The sequence below is a fragment of the Lycium ferocissimum genome, chromosome 1 (assembly GCF_029784015.1).
Source record: "Lycium ferocissimum isolate CSIRO_LF1 chromosome 1, AGI_CSIRO_Lferr_CH_V1, whole genome shotgun sequence".
NCBI lineage: Eukaryota > Viridiplantae > Streptophyta > Magnoliopsida > Solanales > Solanaceae > Lycium > Lycium ferocissimum.
In genome coordinates, this window is record NC_081342.1 from 8,249,817 (window position 1) to 8,263,212 (window position 13,396).

At 37.7% G+C, this 13,396-nt stretch overlaps 1 protein-coding gene across 14 annotated transcripts in view; it reads right to left on the reverse strand.

Annotated features, from left to right (window-relative positions):
• Positions 1–13,396, reverse strand: part of LOC132046179 (lysine-specific demethylase JMJ26-like) — a 57,938-nt gene that overhangs the window by 27,886 nt on the left and 16,656 nt on the right. For 9 of the 14 annotated variants that reach the window (XM_059436864.1, XM_059436850.1, XM_059436857.1 and 6 more), the window contains 10 exons: positions 7,948–8,277; positions 7,402–7,788; positions 6,438–6,510; positions 6,249–6,334; positions 5,848–5,967; positions 5,331–5,392; positions 4,529–4,595; positions 4,270–4,446; positions 4,004–4,168; positions 3,084–3,919 (listed from right to left, as the gene is read on the reverse strand). In XM_059436864.1, the coding sequence (XP_059292847.1) occupies positions 3,212–3,919; positions 4,004–4,168; positions 4,270–4,446; positions 4,529–4,595; positions 5,331–5,392; positions 5,848–5,967; positions 6,249–6,334; positions 6,438–6,510; positions 7,402–7,788; positions 7,948–8,277 (2,175 nt within the window). In that variant the 3' untranslated portion in view covers positions 3,084–3,211. Of the gene's footprint in view, positions 1–3,083; positions 3,920–4,003; positions 4,169–4,269; positions 4,447–4,528; positions 4,596–5,330; positions 5,393–5,847; positions 5,968–6,248; positions 6,335–6,437; positions 6,511–7,401; positions 7,789–7,947; positions 8,278–13,396 lie in introns of those variants that run through there. The other 5 variants (XM_059436819.1, XR_009412669.1, XM_059436812.1 and 2 more) reach the window with 5 other exon arrangements.

Here is a 13,396-nt window from a genome sequence, read left to right on the forward strand (position 1 = left end):
AAGGTTTGTTACTGGATTAATTTAGGGGTGTCAAATATGGCCCAAAAGATGATGGCCTGCCCAACCCGCCCAAAATTTTATGGGTTGGGCTCAAGATAATTTTGTATTGGGCTAATTTTAGCCCAACCCAACATAACCCATTTTAAAGTAATCTCCAACTTAGCTCAATACTAGCCCAATTCTAGCTCATTTTTAAAATTTACTTAAATTTAGGTTTATAGCTTGATATTTACTTTATTTTTTTCTATGTATTCACTTTTGTTCTGTCTTGTATCTTATAAGTTTGTGTTGTGTTTGATATGAAGGGAAATATTTTTCACGAAAAATGTTTTTATCGAAAATATTTTTCACGGAAGTATTTTCCTCAAAAATATTTTCCACGAAAAATCCGCGAAGGAAAAATATTTTTTGCAAAAAATGTATTTCTAGAAAATATTTTTCAGGATTTTTTCTTCTTCTAGAAAATAGACCCTTCAAAAAAACTGAGTCAAGTTGCGCGGGTCATGACCCAACCCATTTCGGCCCAAATAACTTTTGGGCTAATGTTATCCCAACCCATTTATTACCTCAGCTCATTTTAATTAGGTCAATGTTAGCCCAACCCGCCCATTTGACACCCCTAGGATCAATATATTTCATGGTCGGACAGGAGAATAACAAAGAGGGCAAATAAGTAAAGAGGGGGACACGAACGAAGAAAGATCATATTCGGAAAGGTTAGATTATACTCACGATAGCAATATTGTTTCCATTAAGCAATATCTAATCGAGTTACGTTATTCGCCGCCCTTCAGAAGGGATCTCACTGCAACATAAATCAAAAATTTGTTGATCAGAGGATTGATTAAAAAGCTCTGATCATACACATGACTAGGAAAATTAAACCTTTCTGCATGCCATGGTGGGGGTGGAGATGATTTTTTTTAGAACATGAACTTCTCAAATTGCAGACAGACTGTGTCCCATTAAAACTTTAGGAGTTACTCAACTTTTATACAGAGCTAACATGGAAAATTGTAGCGGATAACTTTAACCTGATGGAGCTAAACGACTTAGAGAGGCGACATTTTGTACAACTCATCGAATACAGCAGATGAAAGCAGCCTAAAACCTCCATTATCAATTTCTAATTATATTCTTTTTGAGAAATAATGAAATTGGTGCTCCCTAAAAGAATATGTGAATGAACCTGCCTACATATAACGTTGCAAAACAAAAGCTGGAAGGAATGCAAAGATACTGCGCTCAGTAGCATGTTTTAGGTGTCAACTTCTGAAATTCTTACTGTATAATACAATAGTCTCCTTTAGATTCTGTAAGAGAGAATATGCAAATAACATGTAATCTGGTCATTCAATTTCCTTATCCTTCAAACAGGTACCATCATCCACAATTCCAAACCATGGGACAACTAGACAAAACAAGGCAGAACAAAAGTGAGAATTCAGCCCCCCGACCTCTACCCCCACCCAACCAAATCAATTTCTTCTATCCATGTGATTTCAGAGCACAGCTGCTTCCATTCCCTGTGGATAAGATGAGGTAAGAGGGCCTTTTGTGTAAACATTTTGGTTGCACTTGGGAAATATAAAATTAGGCTCCCAAATAATACTACTATTTACTATATCCAATTTCAAAGGTCTAAAAATTACTTCTTCTTTGACCATGAAAGATAACAACATTAAACATCTAATATAGACGGACTGCAAACTTTCGACTCTTGTCATCTTAGTTTGTGTTAAAATAAACTAAATCCTCACTCTAATAGAGATACCAAAGACAAACAGATCTGGCCTTAAATTGCCAAAATGTGATACATATATGGCGGTTAAATAAATATTGGAAAGTTGTTGAGCAGAGGAGTGATCAATAGTCCTTCCAACTAGCTCACAGCAGAGATATGAGAGTGGAGGCAGGACAGTACCTTTTCAAATGGCATAAACTATGTGCAATCAATATTTAGGAATTAACATTTATGCAGAGTTAACATGGTATACTAACTTTCACCTGCTTGACTAAACTACAATCTGGGACTAAATTTTCTACTAAACCGTCAATATACCTGGCAAAAGCATCCTAAACCTCCGATTTCAATAACTATCAATGCTCTCTAAAAGAATGTGAGAATAAACACGTGCAAAACTCGCTGATGAATGAAACAATCTGTGGAGAACTTAGTAGCTACTCCCAAACAAGTGGACGTGAAGAGTAGACGGCAAAATTAGACCCAAGTTCCAAGTAGGAGAAGCTGCATTTTTGGTGTACAGGACTTCATGCACATAACAGATAGATAAAAAGCCAACTATTTATTCAGCATGAAGGAGCCAAAGAATTAGGGAAGCCACAGAAAGATTACTTAGTTCATATAAACCAGTTATAGATCTGTACTATCAATATACTCGTGATATGTCAACTAGCTTGCAATAATGAAGACGTATTGCAACATCAGACTATTGCAGGTATTGACACAAATAACCAACTTATGCACACTTGAGTTCTATAGCAAGAGGAAAATGACCTTTTTTTTTTTTTTTTTTTTGGCTAACTGGAAGAAGATGCTTCAAGTAATGAAACTAAAGTCATAATCCCAATGGGTGATTTTAAGTGCAAAAATATGCCACCACATAATACTTTACTACATTAACATGGTGGTGCCAGTTCCCAGCTCCATGATAATATTCCAATGGTTAGTATGATGTACTAGGATAAGAGGCTAAGAGCATCGAAAAGAACATGCATTACTTACTTAACTCACTAGGAGGACATGGATTTGAGATCAACATTAAAAAAATTCCAATTCCACATTACAAACTGGTATATTTGGTCGAACTTCACCAAAAATTCACTTTATTCTTGAACAATTTTAACTACATAGGACGCTAAACCCCAATTCTCTTATTAGCACAAAGATTGCAATTCTAAACACGACAAATTTGAACAGGCGCCTAAGACTATACAAAACTGGCTTTACTTAACTAATCTCTGCTCCAATGCACACAATTGAAAACACGCTAAAATCCTTTAGCATTCTAAAACCCTAAAGTTAAAATCTTTGACAGAGCAATTTGTAGCAATCTAAAACCCACGTGTATATGTACACATGGACTAAAGCTCCACATTCCAAAATACATCTAGGCCTAGGAAACATAAAGCCAAGGAAGTTAAACAATCGTGATTTGTGACAATAGAAGGAGAGACCTGAAAGTAACATCTAGGGGAATTTAGACTGAAAGTTGGACCAATTTGTTTGCAAGCCATCCATCTGCATCTTTGTTGCTACCAATTCAGTTTTAGTGCTTTCTATCTTGCCAGCTTTTTCTTGAGCTGACAACATGATTTTCTGAGCTGCTAGAGACGCTTCTTGTCTTTCATCCATGATTTCGTTTTGCTGGTTCTTTATAGTTTGAAGGGCTGCTTCCAATTCTCTAGCTTGTTCCTCCTTTTTAACATACTCCGACTTCAACTTTGCTTCTGATCTAATCCAATCATCCAGTTTTTTCCTATCCTCTTCGAAGCTGGTCAAGAATTCCTGGCAACTTGATTCAGCTCGTGCCAAGTCCCTCCATTTCTTGACCATGACAGGGAATTCATATTTAAGTTTTACCAATTGCTTGGCTTGTTCGTCACTAAAGAGAGAGGAGGGATTTTCATTTAAAGCAGCAATTGCACCGTGCATTTCTTTTTCATGCACTGGGTCATGAGCCAATGCCTCCAATGACAATCTGATTGAGCATTCAAATATTACCCTTGCTAGAGTTTGGTATGAAGCAGTGTTGCTCTGGAGTCCTGATTGTTGGCTTGAATCCTGCTCTGGTAAAGACTTCAAGAATGATTTAACCGTGTGGAAAGTTGATTCCACATCTTCTATATTGATGGATTGCTTCAAATTTCCACTAGGAATTGATGTGCTTTCTTGAGCCTGCCAATGCAAAACATATTAATTTCAACATAAAAGATGCATACGGCAGTAACAAGGAAAAGCTAAACCAGAAAAGATGTAAACCTTGTTTGCTGAAAGAACTGGAAGCGGAGAATGTAGATTAACTTCAGCAGTTCTTGGTTTCTTATTCTCAGTTGGAGCAACATATTCTTCTCTTTTGGCAGTCTTGCTGCTGGACAGATCATCCAAAGCGGAGGATGATTTTGGCATACCTGGTCCTGGCATAGCCTAGAAAAGAGGAAATGAAACAAGCAAGCCAAGTAATGAAGTTTGAGTTAGAAATGAAAGCTGTTTCGACTGCAGAGATATCAGTAATCAATTGAGTAAACCTTGTTTGCGGAAGACAAATCAAGAACTGGAAGTGGATAATGTAGATTAACTTCAGTAGTTGTTGGTTTCTCATCCACACTTGGAGCAACATATTCTTCTCTTTTGGCAGTCTTGCTACTGGATATATCTTCCGAAATGGAAGAGGAAGATTTTGGCATACTTGGTCCTGGCATAGCCTAGAAAAGAGGATTTGAAAAAGAAACAAAAACAAGACAAATAATTACTAAGAAATGAAAGCTGTTGAGACTGTGGGCTCACATTTATACTTTTGCTTATCGGACTTGATGAGGATAATCCTGTAGCGATGCCTGCTTCAGAGTTCCTACTTGCATCCAAAGAAGGAAAAGAAATAAAGAAAAAAAATGTGCAGTTTGTATAAACAATGGTACTTAGCATTCTGAAGAGCATTAGAAACAATGGCATCACAACTGGCATTTCCTTGGAGCAACAAATAATACCCCGTCCGTCCCATTTTATATGGCCTTGTTGACTGGACACGGAGTTTAAGAAAGAAGATTTTGAAACTCGCAGCGTCAAATAAATCATTAAGAGTAAAATAGGAATTTTAAAGTTTAATTACTTTTAAATATAAAAAGTAATTACTTTTAAATATAAAAAGGTGTCATTCTTTCATGACAGACTAAAAAGGAAAGTGTGTCACATAAATTGGAACAGGTTCTAGTGTTTATCTTTTGAAATTCACAGAGAAGAGTTGCCAACTGTTATTCCCCTCAAATGCATTATGCTGCAATGACGCAACTAGCATCTTTTACCTTGTCTTTTAAATGGTTATGTCATATGTGTTTCAACATAAGAAAAAAGCATGTCCAGAATGAAAACACCATATCCAAAGGTATAAATGAAATTATTCTTTAAGCATATCCAGAATAAGACCTAAACTCAAAAGATTTACGCAGGGCACAGAGAGATGGCAGGAAAACTTTATGAGACAGGAGAAAAAGAGATAGCTTTATGAGACAGGAGAAAAAGAGGTTATATAAGTTTCGTGTTTAAACAAATAAGGGCATTACTTTGTGAAAACAAGGAGCAGCAATCTTACAATAGTGTCTTCTCTAATTGATCCACTGCTTGGCTCATCGCATGAACAATTATTTTCTTTACCTGAAGTGGTACAGGCAGATTTAAGTAATCTTTACTCATGCAAACACTGTTTTCAGCGAGATTACTGTAATATTTCCATGCCGAAACATAAACAAACTAATAAAATCATAAATAAACCAATAAATAAAACAAGGTCCGGAAAAAGGTGATCAACAATGAAACAAGAACATGTGACACAAGACGATTATACTTCCAAGTTCCAGGCACTAGAATTTTACGTTTCCATAAACTTTTTCGACTAAGTGGCGCTCTTTAGATGCTTATGGTTAAAATCCACATTTATTGATATTCTCTTGACCATCTTTCTGAGGAAAATAACACAATATCCAAAAGCAAGAATCTTTTCTAGTGACAGATGCTTAAGAGGAGCAGAAGCATGTCAAGAGCACTTCTTATCCACCCCAAACAAAAAAAAGTAATAAAGGAGAAAAAAGAAGATATAAGGATCCATATACCTCCAACTTATCTACCCTCGCATCATGATTTCTGGGAAGCTTGCGAAACTCCTCAGTTAAACGGATGCACTCATTCACATTTTCAGGAGATACAAAATCAACAGTGACGTTGACACAGGACTGTCGAAAAAGAACACGTCAGAAGTCATCGAGCTGAGCTTATAAAAGTACCAGACTTTTGGTTCACTAAGCTAAGATCCTACAATTGTAAATCATATCAGCTAAAGCAATATGAAAGATTATGACAGGGATTTAAAAGCAGACGTTACTGGAAAAGAAAAGAAAAGAAAAGAAAGAAAATGATGGTTCTACGTGCTACTGGACTTCCCTAATAGGACACAAATTTGCTATAAAAAAGGGCGATGGATGACATGGGAAAGAGAGATAAACTAACTGCATACCTTTAAATTTCTGACTTGATGAGGGCATCCAGCAGGAACAAAAACAGCTTCACCTAATTTTTGAACAAAAGTCCATGGTTCAATGCCTGCAAAAGGAAATGAAAGCATAGTAAATACAAATGAGTCTCCGAAACTGCTTTTTACACGAGACATGCAAAGAAATGGCAACGAATAAGAGAATAAGATGACCATATTCTTTCTTTAGCCTCCTTTTATGCTCAGTGCTCAAGTAGAAAGTTTGATCATGAATGGGATGAATAACCTGTAATGGAAAAAGTAAGATTAAGACTGGTACCCAAATTCAATAACTGAGACATGGTAGAAAAGAACAAATTGATTTATCTATTTATAGAGGGAGCACAGGGAAACCATAGCAGAACGTACTAAACAAGGATTTTTCAACAGTCATTTGTAGAATCGTAGTGCTGAGCATAATATTATTAAGCAATAATAAGTGTGTTCTTTCTAAAAACTTCAACGATAAATCATTACACTTTAACATGATATCAAAGCAGGCAAAGGTCTTAGGTTCAAATCTCACTGCCACCCTAAAGTGAAAAATGCTTCCACATGTTTGGTCCATGAATAAGAATCACAGTGAGGAGACATGTTTGAGACATAATATACTTCAGTATTAATAGTATGCTCGCTCTAAAAGATTAAATTTTTAGATGGGATTGTCACAAAATTCAACAGTAGGCAAACACTCATAGCAGAACTAGCGCAAGGCTAGGACGCTCAACATCATCTAGGGTGATATTGCCACTTATGGACAAAAAATTGGATTAATAAATGAGGATGTTAGGTGAAATACATAGGAGTTTAATGCAGTACCAAAATTCCATTGTAACTTTGGCTAGCTAGAGATGTAATTTCTGAACCACAAAAGATGAGAAACCACAACGCAGCTAACTTCTATCAACAGAGCCGAAGTACTATAACTTACATTACATGTTTTCACAGTAAGCATGAAAGTGATTATTATGAGCATTACCAATATCTAACATCACACCACTTATAGTAATTACAATGACAATCACCAAGATGAAAAATATCAGGTCGCCACTGCATAGCAAAATATCAGACACTCAGTTATTGGCTCACTATATTAACAACTGGTTGGAGTAAATGAAAGTTTCCCTCTTATATTTACCTGCGGCAACGGTGAGCCATATGTGTGCCTAAATTCCCTAAAGTGCTTCCTGAGATATTCCTCCAATTTAGGAACATCTTGCCTCCTAAAGACATCCCATAGAGCACCGCCATCTGCTTCTTCAAATCCTTCAGACCTATCCTGCCCAAAAAGAGAAATGCTATCTTCTCTGTATTGGTATTCTTCTCCCTCTTTATTGGTTTCACAATCAGCTTTTACACTTTGCTGGCTGTACTTCTTATTCTCAGCTTTACTTTCGTGCATCCTGCTAGCTTCAGCTACAAATTCCCTCTGATCCTGCGCTTTGTGAATTTGTTTCAACTTCTCTATGGCCGAGAGCTGTTCAATTGTTGGGACCACTGCTTGAGTGTGCATCAACACGTTGACCTAACACATACATAATTTAAAAGAAAAATAAGACCTTGACCAGGAACTTGGATATGACTTTTCTGTTTCTCAGTGTAACTTCATCCGAAATGACCCCAAAAGATTAGAGTGCACGTTAATATTTGCTTGTAACACTACATTTGAAGGAGCCAAGCATACCGTATCACTCACAGCATAGTGTAGTTTGGTGACTGAGTCTCCACGTCCAAGCTCCTTAGGAAAACCATAAGCAATGTTTGCCTTAGGCCCCAAATCAGGCTTCGAACAGTTATCAGGAAGTCTTAGAGCGAGATTGAGATAGCCATATTGAGGATGTGTATATTCCATAAAAGGCAAACAACTAGAAAATTCGGCACCATGACGCGGCAACCGCTCATCAAATAGACCTGATGGCGGCCAGTGATTCAACTTTAAGAGTTGAGGCCACCCATAACTGTCAAAGCGACCCTCCATGTATCCTTTGAAAAACTGGTGTATGTTCATTTCCAACTGCACGGTATCCAGGATAAAGTAAAATGAGGTAAGAACATGGAAAATATAATTTACCAGAACCAATGCCTCAATTATTTCTGGTTTTGATAAAGCTTGTTTACACAATTCAAATAAACTATTTCTTAATTACACATCATTTAGAATTTGTAAATGAGACACCGCATTGACCTAAAACAGACTTAATGGAAAGCAAAATGTCGAGAAGCAGGAGCCACCCACCATGCAAAGTAATGTAAAAGACTGAATAAGTAACCCTGCTTGTTAACGTGTCTTTCAAACCACAAATTCATCCAGAAAGTAACCAGAATGTATATTGAGGTTCTTGTAAATTCAGTCGCATCTAGTTCGAGTTTCCTCCTGGATTAAACTATTCTCAATCCAGCTTCTAATAATTCTTTGATTTGGGAACGTCACTCTCAAACGATGCAATGAACAAGTCATAAAGCTGATAAATATAACTGTTGATTTGGTATTAATGATTAAGATTGAGATGTTGATTTGATATTGATGATTAAGATTGATAGCTTAATTTTAGGAATATATTGTATTAATGTAAATGATTAGGGAATTGATTGTGCAATATTGTCTTTCCTTATTTAGTCTTAGAACTCATGTATAAGTACCCATTCTTATGGGTTGTATATTCATTCAGAAATAGAAGAAGCCTTTTCTTCTTGCTAAAAATCTTCATGGTATCGAGCCATTCTTTGCCTTTTTGAGGTGAGTTTTCTCCCTCGCAGCACTAGGGTTCCGTGTTTTATCAAAGAGGCCGAGTTTTTCTCTCTCTTTGTGGTTGTCTGCACAAAAAACTTCTCCCGTTCAGTTCGTTTCTAGATTGTTTTTCTCTGTTGGGGTCGCTGGAACATTCTAAGCCTATCCCTATCAGTTTTGATTTTTTCCGATCACCGGAATTAGGATTCGGACGTGGCAGCCAACTTTTCGGCGATTTTTTTTTGGAATTTTTTGTTCCAGTTCTCGGGTCGTAGGCCTATTCTAACCCTTCCCATCTAGATAATATGGGTGACACTACTTCTGGAGAGACTTTGTCTCAAGATGAAGTTCAACATCTTCGCCGTCTCTCGAACAAACTTCGACTCTTCTAGTGTTGCTAGCCCCAATTATGTGCGCAACATGTATTGCTTTTAATGCTCGCCTTAATTGTTGGATTATTGATTCCGTGCGAATAGACACACGAGGTGCCTCTTCTAAAGGCCTTCAAAATTACTCTCCTAGTCCCAAAGCGGATTATGTCGAATAGCCACGGCTCCCTAACCCCTGTCCCCTCTCGGGAACAGTTCAATCTTTTGTACTCCCGATATTACCTTATCATCCATTCTTCATGTGCCTCGATTTTCCTATTAACCTATTATCGTTAGCGCTATCACCAAAGAACTAACCGTAGTGTCGATTCTTTCCGATTATGTGTTTTTGAAGACCTTCATACAAGGAAGAAGATTGGCGTGGTAGATTACATGATGGCTTATATTTGATCGATGGAACTCGAGACTCGGTTAGGCCTTTTTGTAGGAAATAAGGATGTCAACGGAGAAATAATACGGCGTAGACGGTTGGGACACCCATCTTTTTTTGCTTTAAAAAAGTTATACCCTGGTTTATTTTCTAGAACTGAGTTTGAATCTTTGTCTTGTGATGCATGTTAATATGCCAAGCACACCAAAAACTCTTATCCTCTGAGTGACAATAAAAGCACAATTCCCTTTTCGACTATTCATTCTGATGTCTGGAGTCCTACTCAAACACCTTTTTTTCTTTATGACATGGGAACCCGCGGCCCGCCTGCTGGGTGCGCGCGGGGGTAAACCCGGCTGCAATAGCTCGCAAACCACACGGGGAGAGTAGGTAACCCGCACTAGGCAAGCCCCGCGCGACGAGCTTCGACCCTTAAGGCAAATCCCCTGTCGTCGTTGACAGAGGTTTCGAACTCCGAGACCTCCATTATGAAAGCCCCATGCTCAACCAACTGTCTGGTAGTCGATGGTTTGTTACTTTTATCGATTGTTGCACTAGAATAACATGGGTATATCTATTAAAAGCCAAAAGTGAAGTTTTCTCCTGTTTTAAGTCATTTCATAAGATGATTTGTACTCAGTTTGAGGCAAAGATAAAGATATTTCGAACTGACAATGGCACAGAATACATGAATAAAACTTTTGGATCTTACTTGGAGTCCTTTGGGATAATCCATCAAACTAGTTGTCCTTATACTAGTGCACAAAATAGGGTTGCTGAAAGAAAAAAATAGCCATTTGTTAGAAGTAGCAAGATCCTTTTTGTTTACCATGAATCTGCCGAAGCCTTACTGGAGGGATGCCATTCTAGTAGCTGCCTACCTCATCAATAGAATGCCACTTAAAACTCTTAATTTCTGGAGTCCTTTAGAAGCTTTAAAGGGTAAAAATGACTATACTGTTCCTCCAAAGATATTTGGGTGTGTTTGTTTTGTTCACACTAGGAACTCTGAGAAACTTGAACCTAGAGCTCTTAAATGTGTCTTTATTGGGTATTCTCCAACACGGAAAGGGTACAAATGTTATCACCCTCCCAGGAGATTCTTTGTCAAGTATGGATGTTACCTTTCGGGAATCGAGTTCTATTTCAGGTATTACACCATCACCTCTTCAGGGGGAGAATTATAAGGAAGAAGAGATGGTTTTTCCTAGTTCTATTGTTGAAACTACTGCCACAAGGGAAAGTGAAATTGGAGAAAGAATTCAGGGGGAGACTATTGAAACTACTACCATAAGAGAAAGTGAAATTGAAGAAAGAATTCAGGGGGAGACTGTTGGGCGTTTGGATAGGCCTGATTTGATAACTTACTCAAGGAGAAATAGAGCAGAAGAAGCCATCATGCAACCTGCCGAAGCTGAACCTTCTTCTTCTAGTGAGTTATCTATACTTCCTAACGAGTTAGATTTGCCTATTGCTCACAGGAAAGGAGTCAGATCTTGCACTAAACACCCTTTATCTAACTTTGTTTCCTATAATTCTTTATCGCCTTCCTATAGAGCCTTTGCATTGTTTATTTCTTCTGTGTCTATTCCCCAGAATTGGAGGAAAGCTTTTGCAGATTCTAAGTGGAAGCAAGCTATGATGGAAGAAATGAAGGCCTTATCAAAGAATGAGACTTGGGAACTTGTCGCATCACCACCGTGACAAGAAGTTGGTTGGTTGCAAACGGGTCTTCACCGTAAAACATAAAGCCTGATGGTTCCACGAAAGGTTCAAAGCAAGATTGGTGGCTAAAGGATTCACTCAGACTTATGGAGTGGATTATCAAGAGACATTTGCTCCTGTTATAAAAATGAACACTATTAGAATTCTTCTATCTTGTGCAACTAATCTTGACTGGGACTTGCAAAGGGTTTGATGTGAAGAATGCATTTCTTCATGGAGACTTAGAAGAAGAGGTGTACATGGAGATTCCTCCGGTTTGGTTTTGATGCATCGAACAAAGTCAAGGAAAGGTATGCAGACCGAAGAAAGCCTTGTCGCGTATCAAGCAATCTCTAGAGCTTGGTTTGACAAATTCTATAAAGCAATGATCTCCTTTGGTTACCAACAAATGCGGATCACACCCTCTTTATAAGACATTTAAAAGTGGTAAACTCACTCTTCTCATAGTTTATGTTGATGACATAGTAATGACAGGAGATGACAAAGAGGAGATGACCCGATTGAAGAAGTTGTTGGCACAGGAATTTGAGATCAAGGATCTAGGAAAATTGCAGTACTTCTTGGGAATTGAAGTTGCTAGATCAAAAAGAGGAATCTTTATTTCTCAAAGAAAGTATATTTCGGATCTCTTGAAAGAAACAGGTATGACAGGTTGCAAACCAGTAGAATCACCCATTGAAAGCAATCACAAACACCAAAGCGGAGTTGGAAAGTCGGTTGATAAAGAAAGATATCGAGGGCTCGGTTGGAAGACTCATTTATCTCTCTCACACTAGACCGGACATAGCCTTTATTCAGTCACCTGAGTGAGTCGGTTTATGCATGATCCTCGAGATCCTCCTATGCAAGCCTGTCTTTCACATTTTGCGTATACGAAGTCTGCTCCAGAAAAGGTCTACTTTACTCAGGACATGGTCACCTCAATAGAAGCCTTCTGAGATGCGTGATTTGGCCGGATCTTTAGATGACAGAAGGTCTACATCCGGTTAGATGACAGAAGGTCTACATTCGGTTATTGTACACTCATACGAGGAAACTTGGTCACTTGGAGAAGCAAGAAGCAGAGTGTAGTTGCTAGATCAAGTGCGGAGGCATAATATAGAGCTATGGCCCAGGGTGTTTGCGAACTTTTGTGGTTACAAAAGTTACTAGAAGAATTGAGATTGTCTGAAAAAAGGAAACTTTCCTTGTATTGTGACAACAAGTTGCAATCAGTATAGCTCGAAATCCAGTCCAGCATGACCGAACAAAGCAAGTTGAAATTGATCGACACTTCATCAAAGAAAAAGTCACAGGTGGTGTCTTGAGTTTATTCCATATGTCATCGGAAAAACAACTGGCTGATGTGTTTACTAAAGGCCTCAACAAACGGACTTTTCATACACTGGTTTGCAAGTTGGGCATGTGCGACATCTTTGCACCAACTTGAGGGGGAGTGTTGATTTGGTATTAATGATTAAGATTGAGATGTTGATTTGATATTGATGATTAAGATTGATAGCTTAATTTTAGGAATATATTGTATTAATGTAAATGATTAGGGAATTGATTGTGTAATATTGTCTTTCCTTATTTAGTCTAAGAACTCATGTATAAGCACCCATTCTTATGGGTTGTATATTCATTCAGAAATAGAAGAAGCCTTTTCTTCTTGCTAAAAATCTTCAATAACAACGAGATCAAGTTCTAAACTAGATCGAATAACAATTATCAAAGAACAAAAAAGAGACCATAAATAGCACAACTCATTCATGACTTCTAGTCACATCAAGTTGAAAATTTTAAGCTATATTAGGGACAGGATTGTGTTTAATGAAGACATTGAACTACGTAGCTAAGGCTAGACCAATACCAGAATGGAGAAATTGGGATATTCAGGCATAGAATAAGATGTAACATCATTAGCTTGTGTTTCACAGTT